At 42.2% G+C, this 14,174-nt stretch overlaps 1 protein-coding gene across 1 annotated transcript in view; it reads right to left on the bottom strand.

The window, feature by feature from the left end:
- Positions 1–1,007: 1,007 nt before the first annotated feature.
- Positions 1,008–14,174, bottom strand: part of spag17 (sperm associated antigen 17) — a gene marked incomplete at both ends in the record, with an annotated part of 16,441 nt that continues 3,274 nt past the window's right edge. Inside the window, 36 exons of the mRNA XM_080486715.1 lie at positions 1,008–1,148; positions 1,357–1,417; positions 1,570–1,748; positions 2,194–2,330; positions 2,734–2,795; positions 2,904–2,943; positions 3,115–3,226; positions 3,337–3,430; positions 3,815–3,865; positions 3,952–4,045; positions 4,188–4,236; positions 4,349–4,462; positions 4,667–4,843; positions 4,959–5,092; positions 5,226–5,356; positions 5,504–5,640; positions 5,780–5,965; positions 6,081–6,338; positions 6,526–6,680; positions 6,814–6,925; positions 7,079–7,242; positions 8,086–8,188; positions 8,271–8,404; positions 8,555–8,665; positions 8,791–8,916; positions 9,327–9,441; positions 9,569–9,832; positions 10,253–10,317; positions 10,403–10,506; positions 10,679–10,833; positions 11,095–11,208; positions 11,766–11,893; positions 11,983–12,130; positions 12,238–12,327; positions 13,777–13,962; positions 14,062–14,174. The exon at positions 14,062–14,174 is cut by the window's right edge and continues 6 nt beyond it. Coding sequence (XP_080342841.1) covers positions 1,008–1,148; positions 1,357–1,417; positions 1,570–1,748; positions 2,194–2,330; positions 2,734–2,795; positions 2,904–2,943; positions 3,115–3,226; positions 3,337–3,430; positions 3,815–3,865; positions 3,952–4,045; positions 4,188–4,236; positions 4,349–4,462; positions 4,667–4,843; positions 4,959–5,092; positions 5,226–5,356; positions 5,504–5,640; positions 5,780–5,965; positions 6,081–6,338; positions 6,526–6,680; positions 6,814–6,925; positions 7,079–7,242; positions 8,086–8,188; positions 8,271–8,404; positions 8,555–8,665; positions 8,791–8,916; positions 9,327–9,441; positions 9,569–9,832; positions 10,253–10,317; positions 10,403–10,506; positions 10,679–10,833; positions 11,095–11,208; positions 11,766–11,893; positions 11,983–12,130; positions 12,238–12,327; positions 13,777–13,962; positions 14,062–14,174 — 4,544 coding nt within the window. The remainder of the gene's footprint in view (positions 1,149–1,356; positions 1,418–1,569; positions 1,749–2,193; positions 2,331–2,733; positions 2,796–2,903; positions 2,944–3,114; positions 3,227–3,336; positions 3,431–3,814; positions 3,866–3,951; positions 4,046–4,187; positions 4,237–4,348; positions 4,463–4,666; positions 4,844–4,958; positions 5,093–5,225; positions 5,357–5,503; positions 5,641–5,779; positions 5,966–6,080; positions 6,339–6,525; positions 6,681–6,813; positions 6,926–7,078; positions 7,243–8,085; positions 8,189–8,270; positions 8,405–8,554; positions 8,666–8,790; positions 8,917–9,326; positions 9,442–9,568; positions 9,833–10,252; positions 10,318–10,402; positions 10,507–10,678; positions 10,834–11,094; positions 11,209–11,765; positions 11,894–11,982; positions 12,131–12,237; positions 12,328–13,776; positions 13,963–14,061) is intronic.

The following is a 14,174-nucleotide window of genomic DNA, read 5'->3' as shown; positions in this document are numbered from 1 at the left end:
CCCCACCCCCCCCCCCCATAAGATTCACCTGAGCACGCGGATCTCACCAAACAAACACATTCAAGGAGACACAGCTTGGAGGCAAAACACAAATAAACACGATCCTTTTGGTCTCAATGGAAATTTAATTTTAGAAGAAATTTCGAAATCCAGAGTCCAGAATGGAACGTGTCCTGAAACAAACAGAAACAGGTTCAGTCACAGATCTCAAGAGAGAAAATACATCAGGGGTTTTCAAAGTGTGCCGGAGCTGCAACCAGCGAAGTTCACTTTTTCAGGTTTTGTAAAGATATGTTGAATTATTATTCTGAATTAGGATTTCAAAAATGAGCCACACTTCTTTGCCCTAAAAAAAAGGGAAACATTTGGAGTTGTAGTTACTATTAGATTAATAGTAATACCATTTTAATGGTCAGGCCCATTTGAGATCATATTGATCCCTGAACTGGAATGAGTTTGACACCCCTGTGCTAGTTGGATACTCTTGTCTTCATATAATACAAAACTGGCATAACTGTTATGCTCATGATTTTGCAAATAACTTAAAATGAAATCTAATCAAATAGAATAATCAATCATTTTACTTTTAACTTATTTTTTTCATTATGACGTCTCATAAATCAAAAGAAAATCATGAAAGCTGAAACCAGGCTGAAACACCCTGGTTATCACTGCTTCTGGACCCTTGAACTTCTGCTGCAAAATACTAACCTGTGTTCCCAGTAGGAGAGATCAGGACAACACTGAACAAACTGGAACAGAGGAAGATGCTGGAACTTTACTTTTTCTGTGCTCGAGTGTTTCTGTTTTTCCAAATGTCATATGACATCTCGGGGAGGATGGGTGCAATTATAAGGATCTTTAAGCAACATATACGTCATACATAATTAACAGAGTAGGAAGAACACGAAAGTATGTGGGAGTCGGTAAAGAAAAAACCAACAAACTATGTCACATTCACTTTAACTACAAGCATCATCCATATCTAACTACAACCGATTAAGTCTTTAAAGGATATTAGCAGTGACGGGCAGGTAGAGGATTTCTATCTCCGTGTAGATGACGACATCGTGGGAAATGTTCTCCACTTTGGCCGCACGCATGGCAAGTAACTGAACCTGCAGTTCAACATGCAAACCTGCAGCCACCTAGACCGACAGGACGCCGCACATGGAATTCAAGCATCACAGAAAGTGATGAACTCATATTACACCTGTATTAGTGTTGAACAGGAGATCAAGAGCTTTCCTTCACCACATTAAAGAAAAAGCTTCAACATAGTTACATTTATTTCATTTTTTTTAAAAGGTTGAAATATTTAATTTGTGCATTGTAAACACACAGATGTAAACTTACGGGCCCAGGATTGTAGATCACTCGCAGGCCTGTAGCGAGAGGAGGCTGTTGAACACGAAACCTGAAGGAAACAAATACACAAATAAAAGTAAAAGTATTCCCTTTAGACTTGAGGGTGACCCACAAACCGGAGCCTCCTATCTTTAGTGCTCTTTTTTTTTTTTTTTTCTTCTTCAGCAATTGTCTATCCATCTGTTGTCTGGCACAGTATACCTGCATGTGTCAACACCGACATTCCTCATCACCACAGTCATGGCTGTGCAGCTGGCATCCGGTACCGTGCCAAAGTCAACACTGGCTGGGAGGAGCTGGAAGCCCCGAACTATGGCTGCGGGATCAGTGAGAGAAACTGTGCGACACCTCCTCCTCACGGGCTCTTCCACTGTCAGAAACTAAGACAGAATACGCACACGTGCACGTGCGCGTGCGCGTGCACACACACACACACACACACACACACACACACACACACACACACACACACACACACACACACTCTAAGTCATCTGCGTGTGTGAAAAGGAGGCAGCAAACAACTGGACGACATCTACCTCATATGTCACAGTTAATGGAACCTTCATTGTTATTTCATTTCTACACATTATCAAGGGCAAAAGTTGATGATGGTTTACACCGCAGAAAGGTCACTGAATTCTTGTGGAGCAGTTGCATATAACATCCTCTAGGTGTCACTTTAGGATACTTTTTAATTCTTCATAACTGAACCCAGAAATTGATTATCATAATTTGCACGTTGTGAAGAAGATACAAGCAAATAAAATCTTTTTCTATTTTTCTTTTTTTTTTCTTCTTAGGAAGCTTGCATGTATGGATTACCTGTTGATTGGGTATGCATTTGGGTTTTGAGCTCAGGATGGATGTTGGTAGTCTGACTTTAGTCTTCCTGGGCTTTCCAGTCACGTCCACCTGGAGTGGATTACACTGCCAACCAGAACCCTTCTGACTGCTCTCACCTGCGAACGAATGCACACACGCACACATGCACAAACACCATAATGAATTCATTTATATGCTGCATAACGTCTAGCCTTGAAACTAAAGACTGTGAATCATGTACACTCTTCCCTGTGCATGTTGTTTGAATTGTGCCTTCAAAAAGTGTGATGGATTTAATTTGCGTGCCTGATGACGCTTCAAATAAAAAGTCAGACTCTGTCCTCTATGTTCAGGCAATATTTAGTTTAGACCCTGATTGAATATACTGTTCTACGGCCCCATGCTTTCTGCTTAATGAAAACTGTATGAGGTCATTTGAGCCCTGATCCAGCAGTTATTGTGAGTTAAAAGGTCAGTGGTGAGTCGTGGGGGGGCACATCTGAATATAAACGAGAGACATACAGTAGGTGTGGGACAAACCATCACGCCGAGTGGGGTTGGTGGGTCTCTTTTCACACATCCTGCCTTTTGTGCCTGAGTGACTGAGGGCAAAGAGCAAATCAAAAAGTGTTACAATCAGTGGACGTCTTGTCTTTCACTAGGACTCCACGGTGAAGTAAAAAAGAAAGTCACAAAATTTCCATTATTACCTGGCTGATTGAGAAGGTGTGGGGTTTAAAGGCCGTGGGGCTAGAACAACAAATAAAAGATATCACAGCCTACAGAGTATGGATGATATTGAATCGACAAGTGCATTAAAAGCTTTTGGTTTAACGAAATCTCTAAATCAACATACAGACAAAACTTAACACTGGTTTTATTTCAGTACATGTTAGTAAATACTGACACTGTGATACTCACTGCTCTCTTGTGAGGCATCTTCTAGGAAGGATTCAGCACTGTCAGACTTGTAAATCAGTGGGTGTTCCATGGAAAGGCTCCTCATGTTGGGAAATTGACAGTCCTGCAGACTCTGGAATAGCAAATGGCACTGTTGTTTCCCTTTATTTATCAATATCAAATGCAAAAAAAAAATGAATGTTTGTACTCGGTTCCACATGCTGAAGTGAACGTATACAGCACCTGGTGTAACTGCTCATTTTCTGGGTGAAAATATGGAAGAATGTCCTTCCTCTTCAGAGCCGCTCTGTAAGTCTTTTCTTCTTGTAGTTCCTGTCTGTAACACGCATGGAAGCAGCAAGAATGACCGATGAGGTGACAGAAATGCAAATTCCATGAACAATTATCATCATGTTTCTTTCACATCTAACATGCAGACTTCGTTCGTCTCACAACTACAGCTCTGCAGCTAAAGAGATTCTTCAGATCCACAGTAACTGAATTCAGACATTTTTACCGGCAGTTGCGACTGGAAAATGTTTGCTGCAACACGAACGATGTCTGCGTGTTCTAAATGTTATTTATATGTACGTTTAGAGCATCTAAGCATTTCAGTGAATGCTCATGGGTGAAAAAGTCACCTGATTAAGTTCAAATCCTAACTTGTCTTTGATACTGAATTACACGACGACATTACACACGTGTGATAAGTGCACTTTACCTGTGTTTTGCCAATCTCTCGGTCCATTTCGAATCTGTACTTTTTGTAAAACTGAAAAGGAGAGGGGGAAAAAAAAGTAATTATACAATTCCAAACTCAATCACACCGTGGAAATCACATTATTCGAGCGTACAAACCATGTGACTCCCTCCTGACTGCCTGCCGAGTGTTCTGAAACATCGGGCTGCTCATTTCGGGCTCCCAGTCCCCGTTGATAGAGACTGGCCATGTCTGCTGTGGCGAAGTGCACATGACCAAAGTGTTCTTCACCCCCACAATTAAAACAGCCCACCACTGATCAAATATACATATATTTCTTTGGAGCAGAGATTGTTTAGAAAGAATGTCACGCCAGGCAGCCAGTTTCACCCACCTGAACTTTCATGACTAGAGTGGCTCACAACATCTTCCTCTGCAAAACACTACAAAACATAGATCTAATTATTTTATTGTGTTTACAGTGAAAGTTGCATGTCATCACAGCAAAAGCAATTAGCCGCATCAACTATTGTGAATCTGCGTGAGTGTGTTCACCAGACTCCGGCTGAGGAGATCACGAGCATAGGTGGACTCCTCCTCAGTCCGAGGGTCTTTGATTTGCATCTCTTCACACCGCTCTTCTCTCTCCATTAAATTCTCAATGTAATCCTGCAATCACGTTTCAATGTTTGTCACGATCTTAGTTAGTAGTAGCACGCAAAAATAGATTTCCTGACGATCCCAGAACAAAAGACATAAAAGTGCTTTTTTTTTTATATTTTAGTACAACATAACCTGGAACTGATGCCAGGAAGACAGAAGTCAAAAGAAAATGTTGTAACTTTCCTGACACACGTGATAATGAATATTTACCTTCAGTCGTGAGTCTAAAGTATTTCTGAGTCGTGCAGTGAATGGTCGGTGTTGGGATAGTTCCCTCATCTCCAGGGCTTCGGGACTACTCCTGACGGCCTGAGGCTGAGCTGCAGAACCACCACACTTCCCCCACAGGGACAAATCAGTACCAAAAGGAGGTCCCGAGGTCTTATTCTGGAACACAGAGAAAGACGAATTGAGAAGACAAAAAAAATAAATCTCAGCATTTGATCGCTGATGTGTTATTTATTTATTGTACATGTACAATGTGTTTTGACAATACTTGTACCTCTACTCTGGGGAAGTCATGCCAGCTGCGGTTTCTGAGGTCAGGAGGAGTGATGTCGGGGATTTGTTTGGCACGCAGCCACTGAGACCACACACTCCGGTGGCTGGGCTTTAGGAGAGTGATGCCAAAATCACCTGGACAAGCCACAAACAAACAGAGAATAATAGGGACATTTCATTCTTCAAAAAGTATATGTCTAAAAAAGCACAATCTAAACTTTATTTATTTCAAATCCTTTGTAATTGATATTTCTTAATTGATCGGGACCTTGTGAATCTGGCAGTATTTCTTTCAGCAGTGCGATGGTGGGATCAGCATATGCCTGGTCGAGCAGCTTCCGCACGCTGTGACAGTTCAGCAGTTCCGTGCCTGAACCATCCTTGTGCACCAGCAACAGCCTGAAGGACAAGATACGATTTGAGAGTGTACCGTCCGTCCACTCCGTGAAAGCAGTCTAGCTATGTGCTAGGAAACACTGTCGTATTGATATTAGTAAGTTTATAATGCACATGAATGGAAACTACACAGACAGCCTGTAATCGTACCTGGGGAGATTAGTGAGGTCTTTTCCACAAAGCCTGGACTCCTCTCTGTCCTCCTCCTCGTCCAGGTCTCCCTCATCATGGTCTGAACTTGGAGCAGGACTGAAGCTGAGCTCACAGACCTGTCCATCTTCCATTACCTGCAAACACAGTTTGTCATTGCTTCCACAACACACACTGCGATAAACACTATAGTGTGATCAATCATGCCTGTATATTCACTAAGGAGGAAACCGTCTCCTAAATCATAATTTTCAACGTTTATCCGTTTGACGTCACCTGGAAGTGGTTCCCATCGAGGTCTGTGATGTCACACGCCACCTTGTCTATGTGGCTCATGGTGTAAATCCCTGCTTGGTTGGTGGGAGTTCCTGCACCCGAGCTGGAGGTTACACGCTGGCCAGAAGAGTAAACACACTTTCCATCGTTTTGGATGTGCAGGAGTCCAGCCTTTGACGGAAACACCTTGGACACAGAAGCACAAACATTTGGAAACAAGCACCACTCAATCATATGTGTCAATACAAATAAAATATTAAACTAAAAGTAAACACAAGTGTAGCATTTGTTGTAAACACACCTGGTATTCGCCTTGATTGTTCCCAGTGATGACGCTTCCATCAGCTAAAAGCACACGAGCCGTGTGACGTTCTGGGTACATCACTACAGTGGCGCAGCCCTCCTTTTCCACTGTTACCACCCGCTCGTTGACAGGCACACCACCCCGATCGCTGTCTTGTTGGAGATTAGTGATCCTGGTTCCATCCACATGCTGAACAATCAGACATCCGTCTGGATTCTGAACTGAAACCACGTGATCTTCACGGGTCAACATCACCTGACACAACAGCAGTCAAAAGCAGAACGTGACCATAAAAGCGGACCAAAGTCAAATGTTTCAGCGATCATTGGTGTTTTGAAATTGCAAATTTGTCCTTATCCATGTTTATTTCATGGTCAACATAGTAGTGCTTCTTTTTGTAACTTGTGGGATTTCAATTGTGCAAGTAAAACTACAGTCTTGCCTGATGGGTGAAAAGGTCCGTAGCCTCAAAGCTAAGAAGAGGTGTCGTGGATTTGTGTTTGTCTGTGGTCCCAACTGTGCAGATGCGATTGCCAGATGGAGTTGTAGTTCGCCAGCAGCCCCTCCGAGTCTCAGCGTCCCTCTCCGAGCTCCACTCTGTGTAAACACATAAAACGGTCGAAGGCCACATGACAAATTGCCTTTAAACGTGAGACTAAATTTTCCTCCAAGTTCATGTCTCATCATGTTTATTAGAAGAAAGAACACACAGTGTTTCGTGCAGTCTCACCTTTCTCGTCCTTGGCTTCCTCGTGAGAGTTTTCCTCCTGAACCTCGGGGTCAGACACCCCCACTGGACCAGAATCCTGGCAGAAACTAACCCTGCCGTCTGCAAACAGCACCTGCCATACACACAAACACTGATGATTAGTGTATCTGTAAGAGTAGGGTCCTAGTCGATATCATTACAAAGGAATTCCTGATAATGCTGCTAAACCTGCATTTACTCAGCTGAAATGCGTTGTGAAAGATTACAAGGATGAATGTGTGTGCACCTCTGTGGATCCGTCTTTCAGGTAACGTATAACGGCTCCCTGGCCAGTGATTATACGAAACAGCTCTTTGGAGAGCGATGAGTCCTGATGATGGCTTAAATCTCCTGTACCGTGCAGAGGAAAGCTCTGCCTCACCAGAATACCCTTCTCTTCTGGCGATACTCCTGGACACAGAAATGCACCATAATAATTAAAATAGAGAGAAAGGGAAGGTAATGGTAACATCTCAAGGGTCACACATTAATTGTTGCAAAGTCGTCTTTTATAGACAAAAAGAGAAAAATCCTCTAAGTATCAACTATGATCTCAGTAGACATAAGCAATCAAGAGCCAATAAATTTAGCAGTTGTGTTGCATTGCTGATATTCTAGACACAGCAATGTAGTCTGTAATGTAGTGGGGGAAAAATAAAAAAAACTTCATCTGCACTGCTGCAAATAGCATGGTAACATCTCAAAATACACATTTTATTTTTAGGATTAGACGCCTGGTGAGCATGTGCATCATGTGCCTCTGAGGTCTATTTTGTTTCAACAAACTATGTATCTGTGTACCATCTTTATTCGGTTCCTCGAAAAAAAAGTTCATTAACAAACTTAATATGATCTAGACAAATCAACATTGTATGAAAAACCAAAACCCATTTGAGCTTCAAAAGTAAATATTATCCTTCAGTAGGGACTCCTTGTATATCACATTCTGTTACACCGAGTCCCTCAAGTAAAAGCATTTATGACCAGTGACCACGTGCGGTAATTTGTTTCACATAACAAGATCGTAAACTCTATATTTAGTAAGCCAGGGTTTATTTACATATCAGATTATTTAACAGCATGTGATATATTGTTAAGGTGTAAAGGTGACAAGTTCATAAAAAATAAAAACCCCCAATGTAAAATCCTAAAGAAACTGGAAACTAATCTGAATAATAAATATAATTTTTGCAAACCCAACCCCCCCCCGTGTGTGTGTGTGTGTGTGTGTGTGTGTGTGTCTCAGTCACTGACCTTGAGTATCATCCAGCAGGAATTTCAACACGAGGCCATTAGGAACAGACAGGTTCAGACTTCTGAAAGGACTTGACGGCGACCCCAGTTGGTCTTCAGACACCTTACAGACACATAATATTGGTGGAAGGAATCTTTTTTTTCTGTGTATTTTGTTGTGCGTTTGTGTTTCTCTGGATATAAACCTGGCTCTGTGGAGGTGTGGTGTTTCCGGGTTGAGTTTGAATGTCTGCTCCCTTGGAGAGATCAGTGGAGGGAGAGGAAGGGATGGTAGAGGTAGAGATTGTTGCGATACCTTTATCCGTTTCCCGGGAAGTCACTAAACAACGATAAACAAAAAGAGACACAATGTTAACACATGGCGCTCTCTCTGCAATGAATATGTAGTAATTAGAGTGTTTTTGAAACCAGATGGATAGATGTAATGCTTCAAGTAAAGCTCAACACTACAAGTGTGTGAGTATAATACCTGTACATTCTCCCTTGGGACCATAGAAACTGTATGAGAGGCGGATTCCATTTTCTAGCACTGCGTTGAGAGAGCCCTGCTTCAATCGAATTATCTCCATAGCATTCGACACTAAGGAAAGACACACAATTAGTCACATTAGGAAAAAGAAAATGTAAAATGGCAAAATAGGCAGTCATGTATTTTCACTCAGGGTGGTGATCCATGGTGTTACTGGCGTTATGAGCAGCTTATACCTTGAGGGTCATCCTGAGTGTCAGCCTTTTGTCTGACTTGAGGCTGAGGAGGAGGCTTCAACGAATTGATATGCGTAAAGAAACTATGTCCATCCTTCATTACAGCTACTTTCATTAGGCGGGAGCCTGAGTAAAAACAGAAAGACATATGGGAAATCATTGGGAGTATTTCAACCATGAAATAAAGAAGAATGACCCAGCATGTAATTCATTTTGCTGGGGCAGCCATATAAAACGGTAGGACTCCTGTTGAGAACCAGGTTGTATGTTTTTATCCACTGTTCCTGCTGTGCATCAATCTTGTTACTGTATTTATTTGCATGTATTGATATCTAAAGGTGATTCAGATTGAGAAAGATTTATTATTAGACAGTTGTTCTGCAGTGATCTCATATATTCTCCTCATATAATGGTCAAATGCTGTTTGCTGGTGTGTTATTACTGTTATGTTTATTACTATTTGCTTGTTTGTCAGGATCTCCGTCGTGTTTTAGTATTTACTTTTTTTTAACCATTTCCCAGTTTTGTCTCTCTACCTTCAACAAAGTTGATGTTCTCCACGGTGATGCGTCCTCCATCTGAGGGGAAAATGTGATGAAGACGTCCCGAGACATGGATCAACTGTCCATCCATGCCATAGCCTGTGAAACCCTACTCATCACACACACACACACACACACACATACACACACAAAGACATTTACAATCACACACACACGTTATCGACCACTTGACCTGAATAACAGCTGTCAATGTATTAATGACAGCGTGGCCTCACATTTAAAGGCCCCTCCTCTGTCAGCTGCAGTTCTGTGTTTCCATCCACAGGAGCAGCTGCGGTAATAACGGACTCTTGAGGAGTCTTGACTCTGGCGGCCGCCGTTTCTGGGCGGCTTTCTTGGCCCTCAGACGAAGGTTTGCCTTTTTTGTTGGACGTCGGTCTGCCCTCCTCCCTCTGTGACTTGCCCTTCAGTGTATTCTCCTTCTTTGATTTTTTAGGCGTCTCCTCTTCCTTCAGCCGATCCTGCTCGAGCTTCCATTCCTACAACACCAGACACACAATGGCGTAAACGCTCATTTGAGTATGGGGTTAACGTGAAGTATACAACATCTTTAGACTCTGGTGGTTTATTATACTAATGATAATAATGTACTTTTTGGGGAAATTATAGCCATTGAACTGAGACCATTCTGGTGCAGTAGCCAAGTATTTCATTTTAAGTGTACTGCAACTCTGATTAAATACATTAAAGCTGTATTAAACGCACGCGCGCACGCACACGCACACGCACGCGCACGCACACGCACGCGCACGCACACGCACACAGACAGCTGAATCAGGAGTCTGACAGAGTTGTTAACATGTCTGTAATAAATCATTCAAAGAGGCAAGGAATGAGAGAGAGTTATTAAATTCTGGTTCAGTTTAATACCTGAGCATCCTGTGTGTATTCATACGTACTTTCAGGGATCCTTTTCTGATGACCGGTTTTAGGGCGTCTTCCTCTGCAGCATGTTCACCGAGTTCTAGGACTAAACAAACATTTAATATAGACATTCTTCAGTACTGCTTTATTGCAGGAGATGAATGATTGCAGATATAGCGTAATACCTTCTGGAGACTCAGTAGAGTTTTTGACTTGCATCGCAGCTCGCTTTAATTCTTCTTCTCTTGTCCAGTCTGAAATGGTATCTGCCACATGCTCCAGGTACATCCTGTCAAAAGATATATGGAGGATCGTACCTTCACAGAGATCTAAGATAAATCTTCTGCAAATCACTCTCATGGCAAAACTGAAGTGTAAAAGTGATCCCACAACAAAAGGCATATTACTCCGAGGCCTCCTGTGACAAGCAAGCACTTGAAACGGAAAGGCTGAAGTCAGACCTGAACTTGACGTCCGTATGAAGAGCCACGTCCCAGGACTCTTTGCACTGGCGATGAAGATTCATGGGATTGTGGCAGAAAATGTACAGGGTGTCATTGTGACTTCCTCTGAAGGCGTCCATACAGACGTATTGTTCTGAAGCTACCTGGAGGACCTGTATCGGATGAATTACACAAGTAAATTCATGATTTTGAGTGGAAATTTCTGCCTTGAGTCATTCAGCATATTGCAATAACGTACAACTTCATGTTTTTATTGTTAGTTTCGTAATTAAGCTGCTGTGTTACACATTAAAAAACCTCTGAGCAGCAGGAAATGGCCTTTAAAGTCACAATACTGCACTAACGAATCAGTTATCGCGGCCCAATAACACAACCATCATTTTCAAGAGGACAACTGAGGTACAGAGAATCACCTGAGGGACAATAGCGGCGTCAAGGTGTTCAGCATAGTGCCAGTCAGACAGAGATCTCAAACCACATCTCTGCAGATCACATAGATCCAGCTGGGTACAGACTCTCCCACTGGACTGCAAGTGGAGGAAACAGGCAACAACGTTAACTACCAGCACATCTAATAAATAGTCTGTATAATTTTTGATTTAACAAGCAATGCAAAATGAGGTAAATTAGTGAAAAAAGAAAAAAGGGGATATATAGATTACCTCGGCGTTAGCAGTGTCTTCAGTCAGGAATGCCGGACCTATTGTTGAAATAAATAATGAGGATTGACAGTGAAATTGAGCACCGTGTACATATTCTCCTCTATGGATTATAATAGTGCAGTTTTTTTTCTTGTTGTAATCAAACATAATGAGTTAGCAGCGCATATTATATGTTCTTGTGCATTTTTCTGTACTTCTGGGTTGTGGCTTTAAATTAACAAAACGGGGATATTTGCATCTCCCTTCACTCTATTTTATCTTTTTTGTAAAGGAGTTAACCAACATAGCACATTTGATCACTATGACAAAACTATGACTAAAGCAGGCAGTCACTGACCTTCAGTCCACAGATGATGAAGCTGCTGTTTAGCGTAGGATAAGGGGTCATCCCATGGTATTGCTGTTGGTGTCTGCTGCCTTGCTTCTTCCAGTGTCCCCAGTGCTCTGATTGCCTCCGGTATCATATCATGCTGGTCCAATGTAGTCAGAGGCATCGCTTCAAACACACTCTGATGGAGAAATCGCTCCACTTGTGGCCATGGCAACTCATCTGTAGGACGTCATTACATTAGAGGGTCATTTGGATGCAGATGTAGTTTTATATGGAAAGCTAAACTTGTCTTTGAACATATTTCTGACCGTCTGAGCAGTACTGTTGCAGCTGCTGTTTGAGGGCCATCCAACAGGAGCGGCTGTTTCTCTGCTGAAATGACTGAATCAGCTCCCAGACTGGAGAAAACCTCATCATGTACACTTCCACCTCTGCCGGATTGATCCCCGGAACCACCTGAATGGGTTGCAGGCAAATGAAAATAATGTAAATTCATCTCACGCTGAACAAGGAAAAATAGTGGATTCAAGCTCCAAGTAAAAAGGAACAAGAAATCAACTTACACTGACGCCTCCCAAGCGCAGTGCCTTCTCATCATGGTGTCTGAGGATCAGAGGATGCTCACGCTCATTCTGAGGCTTTTCCGCTCCAGACTTCCTCCGCAGAGGATAACAGAGAAAACAGAAGGAAAAATTGTGCTGTATTGTTGAACGGTGTATGCAAACTAGGGTTGGTAAACTGTCAGGAGCCAATTAAATAGTTGCATATCAAGCTTATTAAATCAAAATCATGTGTGTTTCATGATTGTACCTTATAATGCATTTAGTGAGCGCAGTTTATTTGGGGTTTAAGTCAGGTTAATCGATTGTCATCATCTATTACCATTTTTGGGAAACTTTAATAGACTTCATTTACATCCAGACATTGGATTGGGCAATTTGGTTTTGGTATCTTCCGTGGAATTGTCAGGAAATGTAAAGTGCAACATCAAATTTTTTTTTTATTATTATTGATATAAATTAAAAAAAGGGGTATCTTTTATTATTTTATTCGATTTTTTTTTATTATTTCTTCTCTTGATCTATGATCACTGTTTTTAATTGATTTCATGCAGATTGGATTTCCACTTGTATTACTTTATGTCAGGGGGATTCTTGCCTCACCCTTGTCCCTGGCTCGATTCTGGGATTTAAAGATCTTTTGGTGAGGAGTTTGCATGTTCTCCATGTTTATTTGTTTGCCTTCTCTGAGTTCTCTGAGTTTCTGCCCATAGATCAAAAACATACATATTAATTTCCGGAGTGCGTCACTCTGTTTGTCGTGTGATGGACTGGTGGCCGCTTCCACAGTACCCCGCCTGTGACAACTAAGACGGGATCACACCTTTATATCTGTTAGAAATAAAAAAAAAATTTAAAAGTCTGTTTCAGAATACTTAAAATAATTTAGCACTAATACACTTGACGTACTCCTTCTATGTACAGTTTGAAACCACTACCATCCACCTTGATAACAGCGCCCTCTGCTGGGATTTCACTGGTACAAACTGTGTTTGTGTTGCAGCTGCTCTGCAGCATGTCCAGTTTTAACGGTGATTTCCAGTAAACCCTCAATTTATCCCAGGATTTTGGTTGTAAGGCAAGAAGAAAACTTGGAGATTTCTTTAATAATCATCCGTTTTGAAGATGCTCATTTTGCAAATTCATTAAATGGGGAAAAGCTTTGAATGAAGGACATTTGTTTGTCATCAATATGAATGTTGTATGATGACTGAGATTAAAACGAAAGATGCATGTTTGAATGAATTAATGGTCCTTTGCTCTGTTTGTGAATGAAGGAGGACACAGATTTCAGCTCACTCGTCCTGCTCAAGTAACTGTGAACCTCAGCAACCTTACAGACGTCCCCCCCCCATCTGTGCATGGCGCTGCGACAGACCCATTATGATGACACAGGGGCTGGCAGGGATTGGCTGATCTGACCCAAGTGCCTGCAACCTCTCTGCGCTGGAATCTGTGTCCTCTTGTTGAAATATGAGCGGCACTGGCCCAGAATCAAGACCTTATGGGGGAGGCCAGAGTAATCTGCAGTGTCCAGTATACCATCTTCTCTTCTTTTGTCTGGACGAGAGTCTGCATGTTGGTCGAAAATTGGCTTTTCTCCTCTTCAGTGTGTATCAGAGGCGTGAAGCTTTGGATTATGTAGCTGACCAGCTGTGGATCCAGCCCTGGACCGTCCGGAGGTTTAGGCTCATCATCTGTGTGGGATTGCTCTGTGGAAACCACCACCTGGAATCGCCAAAAGATTACAAGAAATGTATTTGTTAATTGTGATCTTGAGTCCACATTTTGCAACTATGCAGCTCTACAGTAGCTAAAGAAACATACCTGTTCCAGCATAGAGTTCAAGATGAGGGGCACCGAGTGGGCTTCAGGGGGAACCAGGTCCAGCAGGCTGCGATAGTGACACATGTCCACCTCTGTGGACAGAGGACGCAGTT

Source organism: Lipophrys pholis (genome assembly GCF_963383615.2).
Source record: "Lipophrys pholis genome assembly, chromosome: 18".
In the NCBI taxonomy this organism is placed as follows: Eukaryota; Metazoa; Chordata; class Actinopteri; order Blenniiformes; family Blenniidae; genus Lipophrys; species Lipophrys pholis.
Note: the sequence above shows the minus strand (reverse complement) of the source record. Positions and strands in the feature narration are given on the sequence as shown.